General features: G+C 41.3%; 1 protein-coding gene across 7 annotated transcripts in view; it reads left to right on the top strand.

Annotated features, from left to right (window-relative positions):
* The window catches only part of citb (citron rho-interacting serine/threonine kinase b), a 58,857-nt gene that overhangs the window by 40,956 nt on the left and 3,526 nt on the right, over window positions 1–14,375 (top strand). For 2 of the 7 annotated variants that reach the window (XM_084729172.1, XM_084729166.1), the window contains 19 exons: window positions 59–284; window positions 441–599; window positions 793–816; window positions 2,898–3,068; window positions 3,691–3,871; window positions 5,310–5,398; window positions 5,519–5,623; window positions 6,580–6,749; window positions 7,151–7,195; window positions 9,099–9,179; window positions 9,449–9,584; window positions 10,277–10,416; window positions 10,521–10,613; window positions 11,158–11,266; window positions 12,868–12,996; window positions 13,301–13,381; window positions 13,466–13,544; window positions 13,640–13,813; window positions 14,077–14,365. In XM_084729172.1, the coding sequence (XP_084585298.1) occupies window positions 59–284; window positions 441–599; window positions 793–816; window positions 2,898–3,068; window positions 3,691–3,871; window positions 5,310–5,398; window positions 5,519–5,623; window positions 6,580–6,749; window positions 7,151–7,195; window positions 9,099–9,179; window positions 9,449–9,584; window positions 10,277–10,416; window positions 10,521–10,613; window positions 11,158–11,266; window positions 12,868–12,996; window positions 13,301–13,381; window positions 13,466–13,544; window positions 13,640–13,813; window positions 14,077–14,365 (2,481 nt within the window). The remainder of the gene's footprint in view (window positions 1–58; window positions 285–440; window positions 600–792; window positions 817–2,897; window positions 3,069–3,690; window positions 3,872–5,309; window positions 5,399–5,518; window positions 5,624–6,579; window positions 6,750–7,150; window positions 7,196–9,098; window positions 9,180–9,448; window positions 9,585–10,276; window positions 10,417–10,520; window positions 10,614–11,157; window positions 11,267–12,867; window positions 12,997–13,300; window positions 13,382–13,465; window positions 13,545–13,639; window positions 13,814–14,076; window positions 14,366–14,375) is intronic. The other 5 variants (XM_084729170.1, XM_084729169.1, XM_084729167.1 and 2 more) reach the window with 4 other exon arrangements.

Below are 14,375 nucleotides of genomic sequence, written 5' to 3'. Positions count from 1 at the left end.
GACAGGGAGGAGCATAGTAACGGTTTAAGTGAATAAAATGTTGGGTCCTGTGTCTCAGGGTCTGTTCGGGCGTCGCCGAGAGGACCTGTTGGCTGCCATGGCTGCTCAGGCCCAGGCTCAGGGTCAGAGTCAAGGCCAGGTTTCTCCAGTGCCCCCCATCCAGCCGGTGCCTCTGCAGTACAGCGACATGAAGGCGGCCCTGGACAAAGAGCGCGCTCGCTGCTCCGAGCTGGAAGATGCTCTGCAGAAAATGAGAGCGGAGCTGCGATCTCTGAGGGAGGAAGGTGAGACCTCTACAGCTGCTTTTTAAACTCTGTTTCAACACCATTAACTTCAGCCATAGTAAACCACTAACATGATCTTTGAACAATACAAACAGATTACTCAGCATGACATAAAAAAATGATACAAGTTCAGTTAATCAACTCTTCCAACCCCAGCGCTCCAGTATAAGGATCATGGGAGCTCTACAAACGCGGCCTCAGCACGGCAGCAGATGATGATGTCTGCCATAGTGAAGTCTCCCGAGCACCAGCAGGGCCCGACTAGCCTGGCACCCTCCAACTCTGGACGCAGGAAGGAGACCGCAACACCCGAGGGTGAGTGAAGGGATGATGTTGACTGAACTGCAGCCATTTCTCTCAAACAGACACGAACATGCAGGTTTAAGGCTTCATACCTGACACATACTGGCCCTTACCTGCACACACATAGACAGACACATCTACAATATCACTCGGAAGGATCGTTTATGAAGCTCTTACCATCCTTTCTCTTTCACACACCTTTCAGAAAGGAGGAGGGTCACTTTTGAAAGTAAGTTATCCAAACTCCTGGTTCCTGCAGTTTGGTCTCTTATCTCTCTCCTCTTTTTGCCTCATCCACATCCTTGAAAGGCCAGATTTTAAAAGCTCTGCACTTTTACAAAACGTGTGATCCCACCAGGCTGGTCAGGTGAGGCTGAGAAATCTTCCAGTAAAATTTCACCTTGTCAGTGCACAGCTTTAGAAATCTGAAGCGTTTTTATCTTGGTTGCTGAAGCTTAGCTTATCTGATTTGCAGAACTTTGCTCTGCTCTTTAACTCACTACAATCCCACCTGAACTTCACATCATACACTAACAGAGATGTACCATATGATAAACTCTGCAATGCACAAAACGCTGTTTGAACCCACACTCTAAAGGTATTATCCAGTCGTCTTATTACCTCTGACGAAAAAAATCTTGATATTGATCCTTATAAGGCAATATGGTGAATGTGACAGAATAAAAATAAAGAACATAAGATAATAATAAATGCAAAATTGTCATAAAAACTATAATTACATAACATACAAGTAATAAGTGTACATTATGGGAAAGAAAAGCTTAATCATTATTAACTACCTGTTATGGAAACCCACTTCCACCAATGAGATGAAAAAAAAAAATCCTGTCTTTATAAATCATCATAATGAGAAACTTTCAAAAATTATAACTTACTTCTCTCAAAATAATGATTTAGATCGTAAGTCATTATTTTGAAATACCAACTCATTATTTTGAGACAGTTTGGCATTATAATGACTGAGGCCTTGTGTCCATATAGCTTTTCTTTCAGGCAGAAAAATACTGGCAGGATGCTGAGGGGCACACGGGGATGAAACGTGTGTGTGGTGAAATTAAAAAAATGCTGTGCGTGTTTTTGACATTATTATGATCAACATTAGCTAGCTTGCTAACTTAACAGTAACAGAGGGTTGATTACACGATAGGGTTGGGCTGATGATGGCTGAGTGTCATCGACCACTGAGCCGTCTTAACATTGTGACATGGTGATTTAAAAGCCACTGCCACCGGTCATTAAACTAACCTTATGTCTCCATGTCCCATTATTATTCTCTTATTAAACATGCACAGGTGAATACGCTCAGTTACATTGTTGGCACCTGTGTGTCTTTCTGAGGGCACTTGTCAAACAACAATTTCATCAACCATCGCTGATGTTTCACTATGGACATTGTCATATGCCAGTTTGGGAGACATCACCCACCCCGATTACACAACTAACAACAAGTTCACAACACGCAGGGTGATGAAACGCCCAGCAACATGAGATTGATCTGCTCCCACAGGTGGGCTTTGTTTTAATAGTTTATGTCTGACAGACACAGACAGAACAAGCCTCTCCTTCATTTTTTTGGTTACCAAGGTGACTAGTCCCCATCTAGTCCATCAATTGCCTGAAAAAAACGACACCAGCGCCTCTCTGAAAAGTTCTGAGCTTTTCAACGAAAATGTCGGAGCACTCTGAAGCGGGCCACATATGTTGTCTCCTCATTGGGAATAACTGAAACAAGATGCTGGCACTCGGAAAAAGACTTGGTGGTCATGGGCTTCCATAACTGTCCGATTTTCTTTTGGTTTAATTTATTTTGTTCAATCCAGAACATGTTTAGATAATTATGTACAAGTGTATGTTTGTTTTTAACTGTAAAGACTCATGGATTTAAAATATACAGTATGTGATGCCCGAATGTACCTCACACCAACAAGTCCTCATTAGACCAGATATTTGATGAAAAATGTTTTGGTATGTACTTGCAAACAAGGAAGACTGGACACACACTGGCAAACTTGATACTGGATAATGCCTTTAAAATGCAACAGCGAGTGGGCACAAGCAGAGGGATTGATTCAATCAATATTCTTTTTCAAGCATTTTTTGTCTTCAGAGTTTACTTGCTCATGCATTTTGCTAAACATCTTACAGTTGTTTTGGAAACCTTCTTTTGTTGAACTGAGTTCGTGGCGGGTTATGGCATGGTGCACTGAGGTTATGAAGTGATGGATGTACCTGACACAGTAAGGCATATTGGAGCTGCCCGCCCTCACTGTGTTCCCTGACTGTATTCAGAGTATAGCCGTCGTTTGAAGGACAGTCAGAGAGACAGAGAGAGGGAGAGAGAGAGGGTGGTGCACCACAACACCCCTCACCGCTTCACAGTGGGACTCAACATGAGAGCTGCCAAGTGTACTGTGTGCCTGGATACTGTGCACTTTGGTCGCCAAGCTGCTACCTGTCTCGGTGAGTTACAGATGTGTTGGAAAGGGCAGCCCTGAACCCAATGATCCTCTTTGTCCCATTAATTAACATTTAAATTTCAGCCCTCACATTATTTGCTTTGGTTATGTATTTTCTATTGTATAAGTGCAAATTTTAATATGGATGATAAATGGGAGTGTTATTATGATGTGTGAAACCATGGTGATGGCAGCTGCCGTTGCCTCTCACTCATTCCCATTGTTCTGCCTAACCTTTTTATAATGCTGCATTTTTGTGGCTGAGATCAGTATTTATTAATAGAAAAATGAGACAAACATAAAAAAAAGAAATCTGTTTTATTCATAAAGGGACTGAAAAATAAAAAAAAATACATTATCATTTTTTGTGTGCTAGTTTTGAGATGTTTAACTGACAAGCACTAAACACAGATTCACTCCTCAGCAGGGCAAGTCTTAAGATAGTTTCTGATTTGACTGTGCTGGAGTGAAATACCTACTGTAAACTTTTAAAGCGATAAAATTACCATGAATTTATTTCATTTATACCCTTCCTTTTGTGTCGAAGGTGGCACAAAGGGAAGAGACAGAGGAGACAAACTCTTGTGTGGCTTTGCTGTCTCTTTAACAAGGTGTTTTCTCCTCAGAATGTCACGCTTTGTGCCACCCAAAATGCTCCCCCTGCCTTCCAGCCACATGTGGCATGTCCAGCGACTGCTCCCTGCATCTGTCTGAGGGCTTGTGTCGGGACAAAGGCAGCTCCCCGGGCCAGCAGCTCAAAGAGGCCAGCGGACACATGCACCTGGAGGGCTGGATGAAGCAGCCCAGGTCAGTGACGGACACGCCGGTGTCACCGTTTGACCTTTTCTCACAATGTTCTGTGCCAATCAATAGTAGTATTGGGTGCAGATCATGAGTGATGGACCACTTTGGTCTACATAAACACACAGGCCAGGTGTTATGGGGGCCTTCATAATGAATTAAAATGCATTCATAAAGCTTTTATAGCCACACTCATAAACACACATGATGCTTTTGGATGCACTATATCAACAGTCATAGAACATTAAAGATTTGAGTCATATAATCAATTATAAGTTCAAATGTCTTATAAGTTACTAAGTCGGATCTATAATATTTTATGACTGTTGATATAAAGCATCATGTGTGTTTGAATGTCATCAAAGCATTATGAATGCATTATAATTTACTATGAATGCTCCCCGTAATGCATTATAGATGTGGTTTCTGTAGAAAGTATTACCTTTTCAATGAATGTCATGTCTACAATGCATTATCAAGACATTCAAAAGCCATTATAATACATTGATGAGGCTTTATAACTCTATGAATGTTCATAATCATACATTACAACTCATAACATTATACAGTGTTAATAATTTTGTACCTTGCTGTCACTTTCCATAAAGCTTGCTTGATGTTTATAAGACATTATTCCTTTATAGAAACTTAGAATTTATTATCTGTTATGATTCATTCTTTATGTGTCTTTATAAATGTTAAAGTTAAAGTAGTTATAATGTGCTGTGTAACCCAGGACTCAGATTCTTCTCTCAAGCACTTTTGTCACTTTGGCATGGAGGTGTAAAACATTATGAATGATGATCATGTCCACCACTTATATTACTTTACAAAAGTGTATAATCATGCATGACATCTTATAACGAGATTTGTAAAGATACAAAGGCTCATAAATGCATGAGATTATCTTATGAATGTGCTTCAGATGCATCGTAGACATGACCTTCACAGAATTTGTCGCCGAAAAGTCTTATTGAATAAGTGGAAACTTGCAGATACTCCATACAGAACACAAGGCGACACTCAACAGTTTGAGTGTTCAAATGATGTGGATCAATGCTAAAAAACTTGCTAAATATATACCAGGGAGCACTGAAGCTGTTCTGCATGCTTGTGATGGCTAACACCTTACTGAGACACGTCATGCTTTATATCCGTCATGTCCTTCACACCTACTAGTGTATTTGTCTCGAGCAATAGAGTTTCTCTTTTGTGCTGTGGCTGTGTCATCTCCACCCACTAATCAGGCAGCCTGATGTTACTTAACTCAAGTCCTCTCAAGCACTCTCTGTTGCGGTATGTTCTGTCTGGAAAAAAATCCACCCATCTGGTACTTAAACCACTTTAAACAAAGGCATTTGTAGAGATTCCTGTAAAAAGAAGCATTGGATCCGTTTCATCATCGGTACTTTGTAGTAATGCAGATGTCTTGTGTGTGTTTCAGGAATGGGAAGCGAGGCCAGGGCTGGGAGAGAAAATATATGGTCCTGGATGGGACTAAAGTGTCCATCTACGAGATAGAGCCCAGAGAAGGTAGCTTTTTTTTAACCCGTGCAACAGAACAACACACAGCAACGAAGGTTATCTCTACCAAAGCAGTTCCTCACCTTCACTAACACTGCCTCTTGTTGTTTTTCTGTGTGTGTGATTCAGATTCGGTGAAGCCGCTGGAAGAGTTTGACCTGTGTTTGTCAGATGGAGAAGTGGTTGTTCATGGAGCCGTAGGGGCATCTGAGCTACCAAACACTGCCAAGTCAGGTACTGTATACAGAGTGTGCTGTTATCTCAGCAGGCCTCAACACTAACTTTTAAAGTTGGCTGCCAGGGTGGCAACCATGCATCAGCTTTCGGTTGCCGAAACTGAAAATATGGTTGCCATTTTTAGTCACTTCATATTGTGAGTAATCAAGATACTGTGCTGTTATATATCGGGTAAGTAATAAAAACTGTGACATAAAAGAATGTTCAACAGTTTTGATGCATGAACCCTGTGGTTCTGCAGACTAGCGAACTTTGTGTTACTAATCTGAAGTGAATGTTGTGCATGTTTTGGAGTTGGCTCTAACTTTCTGTCCAGCTCAAATATGCCGGGACACTTCACCTCCCAAGACTCCACAAATTTCCTTTTTGTTTTTAGCTCATCTGGTGATTTGTTAGGTGAATCATTTTGCAAAGTTGTGTGTGATGTTGACAGGTTAATCAAACTTTACACCACACAGTTGAAAAACTTTCTGTGTGCACACAAGTAAAATTTTAAAAATGTATTTATTTTGCGGTGCACATTTTGCTGTTTGCTGTTAAAGAGTGGTTGCTAATGATGGCAACCAAAGACCAAGAAATTGTTGCCAGTTTGTCATAATGGTTGCCAATATCAGCAGTTGGAGCGTTCAAAACTTTTTCACACCAGCCCTTTAGATATGAAATTGTTGGCTATACACTTGTGTTGCTAATGATACTATTTAAGGTCCAGTTCCATTTAGTGTAGCAGAGTACTCAAGTGAGCCAGCATGCACCGAGCAGCACCCTGACTCTGTTTGACCTTAATTAGTATCATTACTGTTTACCAAACAATTTCACATCAAAATTGCTGCTGTGAAAACCTGTCAAATTCAATACGACCAGCGATCATTTAATTTGATTATAACAAACTTGAAGCCCTTAAGAGACAGCATCAATCCTGAAGTCATACCTTACTTATGTTCCCTGTGTGTCAGATGTTCCCTACGTCCTGAAGCTGGAGTCCCGTTGTCACGCCCCCTGCTGGCCCGGACAGTCAATGTACTTCATGGCTCCCAGTTTCCCAGACAAACAGCGCTGGGTGGCTGTCATGGAGTCGGTGGTGGCCGCGGGGCGGGCCTCACGGGAGAAGGCCGAGGCTGACGCAGTGAGTATCTCCGGAGCAGGCGAGGGGGCGACCGGGGCATCCTCAATGTCTGCTGACTCGAATCATAAACCGTTACGACCGCAGTCACAGATAACGGTCTTGTCTGTGGCTGTGGTCGTAAACTTGCTGTTTGTGTGGGGGCCATTCATGAGCAGCAGATATTGTGTTCTTCAAAAATTCACTTTAAGACGTAGGCTTTAGGTTTAGAGTTTTAGTTCACGTATATGTGTCGTTAATTGTCCCCTTCTTCTCTCCTCTTCTCTCTCCCTCCTCTCTCTCTTTGTCTTTCTCACTGCTGTTTGTTGCTTTTTCATCATGCTACATTGTATGTCCGGTATATGGGCACGTTTTGTTGATTTGCTCTGTTCTGCCCATTCCATTGGGTTTCATTGTACACATAGGCTGCTGTGTCCAAAAGACAAATGGTTCTGTCTCCTCTGGTCCAGGTAAACAGTTACAAACATATAGACATAAGACTCACTGACACTCACACACACACACACACACACACCTGCATATCCTTCACGAGGCACGCAGTAGTGCATGTGTCTGTCATTGTGTTGGTTGGTCATCTTTCCCCCGTGCTCTCACCTCACCTGCTGTGACCACTTCCTCACTCTCACTCTCCTCTGCTACACTGTCATGTCCTGTACAAACTCTGTGTTGACGTGACACTTTGAATGTTGCTGATATATTTGGTGTCCTGTTTTATAACCACAGTACACAACTTGTCACCAAGATGTCTGATCATCTTTGGGTTGATCCTCCTCAACTGTCCCGTCCAGAGGACCAGGGATCAGACAGCGGGTTTTTGCCTGCTCGTGTGCTCGTCTGTGTTTTTACCCTGCTGCCCCTCTGCACACTCTCTAGAGACTGGGACTCAAGTCACGTGACTCTGACTTGTCTTTACGTTTTGCTGCTGACCCTGCCCACAACACCACATTGCTGCTTCTTCAAACTGGGGATCCCATCTGCTGTAGCTAATACACTGACTGAAAATAATTACCTCGTGCAAACAAACTTTAAAAGAATCCAAATTATCCCTTTAAGACTGAGAGACTAATGCTATTAAACTTCATTTGTAACAGACTGTATATTGACAAGATAACTTTCTGAAGTTTGTCAGTTCTTTGTTGAGCATTACCGAATAAACACAAATGGTAAATTATTGTTGATGTAACTTAAAATAGGAATGATTGAAGTTTGTGTGGCTGCTACTGCTTTTTTAATAATTTACTCTAATATTGTATGTAAAGTCAATATGTAGAGTTGACGACTTAATGGTCGTCTCACTTGTTTAATCAAGTACATTTTTTGTTGTGGTATCTTGTTAGTTGTACATAACCTGATTTTTAGTTTCTAGCAGATGTATGTTAGGCCAAAAACAATCCCCAGGCTGCACAGTGGTTTTCTGAGACTGACTTTTCAGTTGGCTTGCTGAAAGAAAGTTAGGGTCAGCAAAATCTCTGCGGTTTTTGGTTAACTTCTCAAAGTAATTGTAATGTTTTGATGTAGTTTAGTTTCTGCAGGTTTACTGAACAGAATAATGGAAGTGAAGACCCTCAAAAAAAGTCTGACAACTGTAAACTTTGTCCATTAATGGAACAGTTATGTTGTTTTTATTTTGTGATGCCAAAACTGAATATTGTCAAAGTTGTCTGAATATAAACCGTTCACAGTTCATCCCATAATCAAAATACATATTTTTCCTCTTACCTGTAGTACTGTATATCTATTTAGATTGTTTTGGAGTGAGGTGTAGATACTAGAGGTTACAGCTCAGCTGAGGTTGCATTAATGTTTACATCCTGTGCTGTAACAAGCACAAGCTTCTCATCCATGAGTAGATGCACGCTCTTTGTTATATTCAAGACGTCTCATCTCTTCAGCTCTAAAACTTGGCAACTCACACCAAAACAATCTAGAGACATAAACAGCACTACAGGTAAGAGGAAAAATATGTATTTTTGAACTTTCCCCTTTAAATGTCTCTGTTATGTGTAAAGTATTTATCAAGTTTTACATGTGAAATCAAAGCTTTAATGGAGAGAAATACGTACAGGTAGCTGAAATTGTAGTTTCACTATAAATCGACATCTCAGCTGTTTGGAGGCTCAGGATGGTTTCAGGGTTCATGGAACAATGACTTGGCATAACTTTCTACTCGTGACTGGACAAAGCCACGATCGAAACGTGAACTGGAGACCGACTTGTGACTTGGTCCCACCTCTGACACTGTTAACCTGCACACAGTCCAGCCCCCCTCTGTCCTGCCCCTCTGCTGCCTCCCTCTCAGCTCAGGTTGAAGTGGTGACCCTGCTGACCCCTCCCCTCTCTCTGCCCTTACAGAAGCTGCTCGGAAACTCTCTCCTAAAACTGGAGGGAGACGATAGGCTGGATATTAACTGCACTCTCCCCCTCACAGATCAGGTATCGCTGTCGATCGCTTATTTGAGACTAACTGGCAGTGTTGTGTATGCACATACATATTTTCACTTTATTTCTCAAATAATTAATCTGCTGATCATTCATCTTTATACACAGTGACAAAAGTAGAATGACATTAATGTATGAATGGACACGGAGAGCAGAGCAGATGCTCGGGGATCACTGCCAACGTTTGCCACATGTTGCTCCTGTCTGAAACGTCTCCATGTTCACAGGAATAATTATAGCTATGTTAATGATTGTGTTTCCAGATAGTTCTGGTGGGCTCTGAAGAGGGTCTGTACGCCCTGAACGTCATCAAGAACTCTCTGACTCACATCCCCGGCCTGGGATCAGTCTTTCAGATCCACGTCATCAAAGAGCAGGAGAAGCTGCTGATGATTGTTGGTGAGACGTCGAGCTTTGTGTTTTTTAACAGATAATCAGTGTTGGGCAAATCACTCAGTAAAAGTAACCATATTATAACTTATTACTTGGTATCAAAAGTAATTAGTTACATCGTTATTACTATATTACTTTTGTGGCTTGGCAGATTTTAGCCAAACAAACTCAAAGTAAAGACAATTCTTCCACATATGAAAGTCCTTTCTTTAGTTTGTCAGTGAGCAGCTGACGTAACCTGCCATCATAAGAGCCTGCAGAGGTTACTAACTCAGTAACTCAGTGTTCCAATTTTATTATATTATTACTGTTTTATAAATTATAATACCTTATACTTCATATTAGTTGGTAAAGTAATAATATTACAACAATATATTACTGAGTAAAATATTAGTGCCTGACACTTTAGATGATAATAGGATCTGAGTGGAGGCTTTGAGTTTGTTCGGGGAGCCATTCATAAATCAAAAAGCTAATATCTCCAGCCATAACTAGATGCCATTATAAGTAATAAATGAGGCACTGTAATTATTATTCATCATTAAATACTTTGAAAGTCCATTCTAACATTCTGATCATTTTGTCGAGGTGATACATCTTTTTATACAAGACAGCATGACTTCATCATCAGCTACTGTGTAATGTGTGTGTGTCTCTGTGTGTGTGTGTGTGTGTGTGTGTGTGTGTGTGTGCTGCAGGAGACGAGAGGGCGTTGTGTTTGGTGGAGATCAAGAGAGTGAAGCAGTCTCTGGCCCAGTCCCATCTGCCCAGCCAGTCTGAACTGGCCCCCTACATCTTTGAAACAGTCAAAGGCTGCCATCTGTTTGCTGCTGGGAGAGTAGGTCTCCCTCTACGCTGTGAAACTTGAAAGAAAACAGATTTTCAGCTTTCTGACTTAAAGGTGCTCTCTGTTGGAAGCTGACATCCATGTTCTCTCTGCAGATAGACAACGGGCCTTGTATATGTGCTGCAATGCCCAACAAGATAACCATCCTGCGCTACAACGACAATCTCAACAAATACTGCATCCGTAAGGTGAGTGTGACCTGTTAGTTCCATGTGTCCATGATACACTACATCCTAACGTACAGTGGTCACAAACACTATATTGAAACATGGGGGTCGACTGATATGTTTTTTTCAGGTCTGATATGGATCATCAGTAATGAAGGAAACCAATATGATATTTGGAAATGCTACAGATTTACAGTAAAAATGAAAATCTTGGTGCATTAGAGCCAAATTATTGCATTTTATTAATTTGTGTTATCGACACTCACATTGAAAAAAACACACTGTTTCTGATTATCATCAAAATGCTGAATGGCGGACGTGATAATCAGCCAGGCTGATGATCAGTCGACCCTTACTGATAACAGCACTGTCCTTGAACTGATCATTTTGATGTCCTTTCCACTAAAAAAGTGTCACGATCACATTTTTTCTTGAAAATAACCAAAGATTAACAAGTACAAAAAATTAGGTGTTAACCATTGTAAAGAAATCACACATTTCTTGTATCAAATGCTCTGTGCACAAACGGCCAACTCTTCTCATGTGTCCATGTTTCATCTCGCAGGAGATTGAAACTCTGGAGCCCTGCAGCTGCATCCACCTGACCAGCTACAGCATCATCATCGGCACCAACAAGTTCTACGAGATCGAGATGAAGCAGTTTGTGCTTGAAGGTGAGGACACCCACAGATTATTGCTGTGGTTTTAGAAAAACATTTACAAAAAACATAACTGGTTTTAAAAAATCTAAACTTGGGAACAACTTCAAAACTTTTAAAAACTAGCCACCTGTTTCTGTGTATTTGTTGCAGAACAACAGACACATACATATTACATATATATACATGTGTATACAGGAGTGGAAATAACTAATTACAAATACTGAAATCACTGTAATTAAGTAGTTTTTTTGGTTGTACTTGTATGAGTACATTTTCATGTCTGTAGTTTTACTTGTACTTAAGTATGCATTACAAGATGTAATCTACTTAGTTACTTTTAAAATCATAGTTGAGTACTGAGTACAATTTGAATTTATATCCAAACTTTAAGCTGTATTTTAGTAGCCAATCAAACGGGCCAATGAAAACAATGAGATATGGACAGAAAGCAAAACAAAACACTGCGGCAGCACACACTTGGAGTAAGGATGTGAATGATTAGTCGGTAATCAATTAATTGCCGTTAAGAATTGAACCAATAAAAAATGTATTTGTGGATATTTGATCAATAGTCACAGCAGTAATTGCACTTCATTTGACATTGTTTTGTCTGGTGGAGACATTTTAGACTTAAACTGAGAAAAATATGACAAATAAAAGGAAAAAATAATGTTTTGTATCTTATAAATTATTAATGATTAATTGATTGTTAATTGTTAGTTACATAGTTTTAAACTATTAAAGAAACACACAAAATTTGCAACCCTAGTTTGGAGAAGTGACGGTGACATCAACAGTTTAAAGACTGAGTAGTTTTTATGATGAATACTTTGTACTTTTATTTAAGTATATTTACAACACCAGCACTTTTACTTGTAATTGAGTAATATTTTAGCAATGTAACAGTATTTGAGTACAGATTTTCAGTACTCTTTCCACTACTATATATACAGTGTATATATTATATGTTAAATGCTTGATCAGACGGTTTGCAAGCTGCAAGTATTTTTCAACCTGGATCCTATTTCCTCAAGTGTTTGTGGACAAAGTAAGATACATTTTGTTTGACCAGAAAGTTTCTACATCGCTCTCATCAAAGACACCAGACTCCAGTCATTTTATCATGATAATAGACACGTCATTCAAATTCAATACAAACCAAATATAACTCAAATGTCTTGAATCGTCTTCCCACTGTTTTAATAATCACCAACTCTGCACTGGTCAAAATAAACTCTTTGATGGGACAACATCAGGAGAGGCGTGAGAGGGAGGTCAGACATCAGAGTAGCAGTGGGGGGAAAAGCCAAAAAAATTTCACATCCGCTTCTGTGAATTAAGGGTTTATTTCAACCAAACCTGAGTTAGTGGAAAAACCAGAAAATAAAACGTCTGTTTCTGGTTAAACAAAATGTATCTTACTCTATCTGCAGTGTTTAGGATTACACTGCAGCCCATGTCACGCCTGAAGGCTGCAGCATTCAATCAATACTGGACCAGTTTCAAAAAATGTTGTCCCCATTAGACAGAAAAATGTGGGAAAAGATTCATCTGACAATATTAAAGCTGTGGTAGATATATCAATTAAACCCACGTCATCTGTTTCGCTGCAGAGTTCCTGGACAAGAACGACGTGTCGCTGGCCTCAGCGGTGTTTGCAGCCTCGTCCCACAGTTTCCCCATCGCCATCATGCAGGTGGCCAGCAGCATGCAGAAGGAAGAGTACCTGCTGTGTTTTCATGGTGCGTTTTTGTTTATAACACGAGATGGTGAAGTGCTCTCAGCGTGGGAGTGGATACAAGATAACTGCAGTACAAAGCCTCACTGTGAGACAACAAGCGCTAGTAAAAACACAAAAGTGTGATTTTAGTGGTTATTAGTTAATTATTTTTTTCCTCTTTTACTCTATCTCTGTGTTTTGGCTGTTTACTGTCAATTCAAATTGTAAATTTCTATTTTGTAAAGGTGGGTGACCCCTATTTTTATCTCAAGACAATAAGAGGCACACAGACAAGTGTACAATAAACTTTATTATTTATGTGGCAGAGTTTGGAGTGTTTGTGGACACGTACGGACGAAGAAGCCGCACTGACGACATAAAGTGGAGCCGTCTGCCTCTGTCCTTTGGTAAATACACTTTGTAACTGCTTTGCGCTGCAACAATACAGCATCACACTTTGACATCTGTATAATTTTGCTTCTCCGGTGCAGCCTACAGAGAGCCCTACCTGTTCGTCACCTACTTCAACTCCCTGGACGTCATCGAGGTCCAGGGACACGCTTCTCTGGGGTGAGACAGACTGGCTTGTCTTGGGAAAAAAAAAAAAAAAAAAAGTTGATTTTGGCTGCTAGCTATATTTCCCACGTCCCTGTCTGTACTTGCAGTCCAACAGTTCTGGCCCACCTGGACATCCCCAACCCTCGCTACCTGGGTCCAGCCATCTCCTCCGGGGCCATCTATCTGGCCTCCTCCTACCAGAACAAACTGCGGGTCATCTGCTGTAAGGGGAGTCTGATCAGAGAGTCTGGGGAGCTGCAGAGGACGGGCTCCAGCCGAGGGTCAGCTCCCTTCTTTAGTTTGAGCAAAAAAGAACAGCATTTATATTATAGTGTGTAGGCGGATTTAAAAAAACACTTGAACACCTACAAAACACATCTATTGTGAACAGTCAGTTCAGACTCATGGTAGAGTGTTGTTTTTATTGGACAGGACAACAGTGCCATCTGCTGTGGAAATATAAAATCTTCTTCTTGTTGGTTTTCCTGATGGTCCTGTGAGACGCTGCTGAGACCCCCCTCTCTCTCTGCTGTGTTTCCTGCAGGAGTCCCAGTAAACGAGGCCCTCCCACCTACACAGAGCACATCTCCAAGCGGCTGTCCTCGGGTCCCGGCAGCCACGACGGCCTGCACCGGGAGCCCAGCACCCCACATCGTTACCGAGAGGGCCGCACCGAGTTCAGACGGGACAAGTCTCCCGCCCGGCCGCTGGACAGGGAGAAGTCGCCCGGCAGGGTGCTGGACAGTCGCAGGGAGAGGTCTCCTGGGAGATTCGGGGACAGCACCCGACTCCACGCCGGGTCTGTCCGAACACAGCTCGCCCCCGTTAACAAGGTACTGTAGA

Source organism: Lutjanus erythropterus, chromosome 10 (genome assembly GCF_056507025.1).
Source record: "Lutjanus erythropterus isolate fLutEry1 chromosome 10, fLutEry1.hap2, whole genome shotgun sequence".
Classification (NCBI taxonomy): domain Eukaryota; kingdom Metazoa; phylum Chordata; class Actinopteri; order Lutjaniformes; family Lutjanidae; genus Lutjanus; species Lutjanus erythropterus.
Note: the sequence above shows the minus strand (reverse complement) of the source record. Positions and strands in the feature narration are given on the sequence as shown.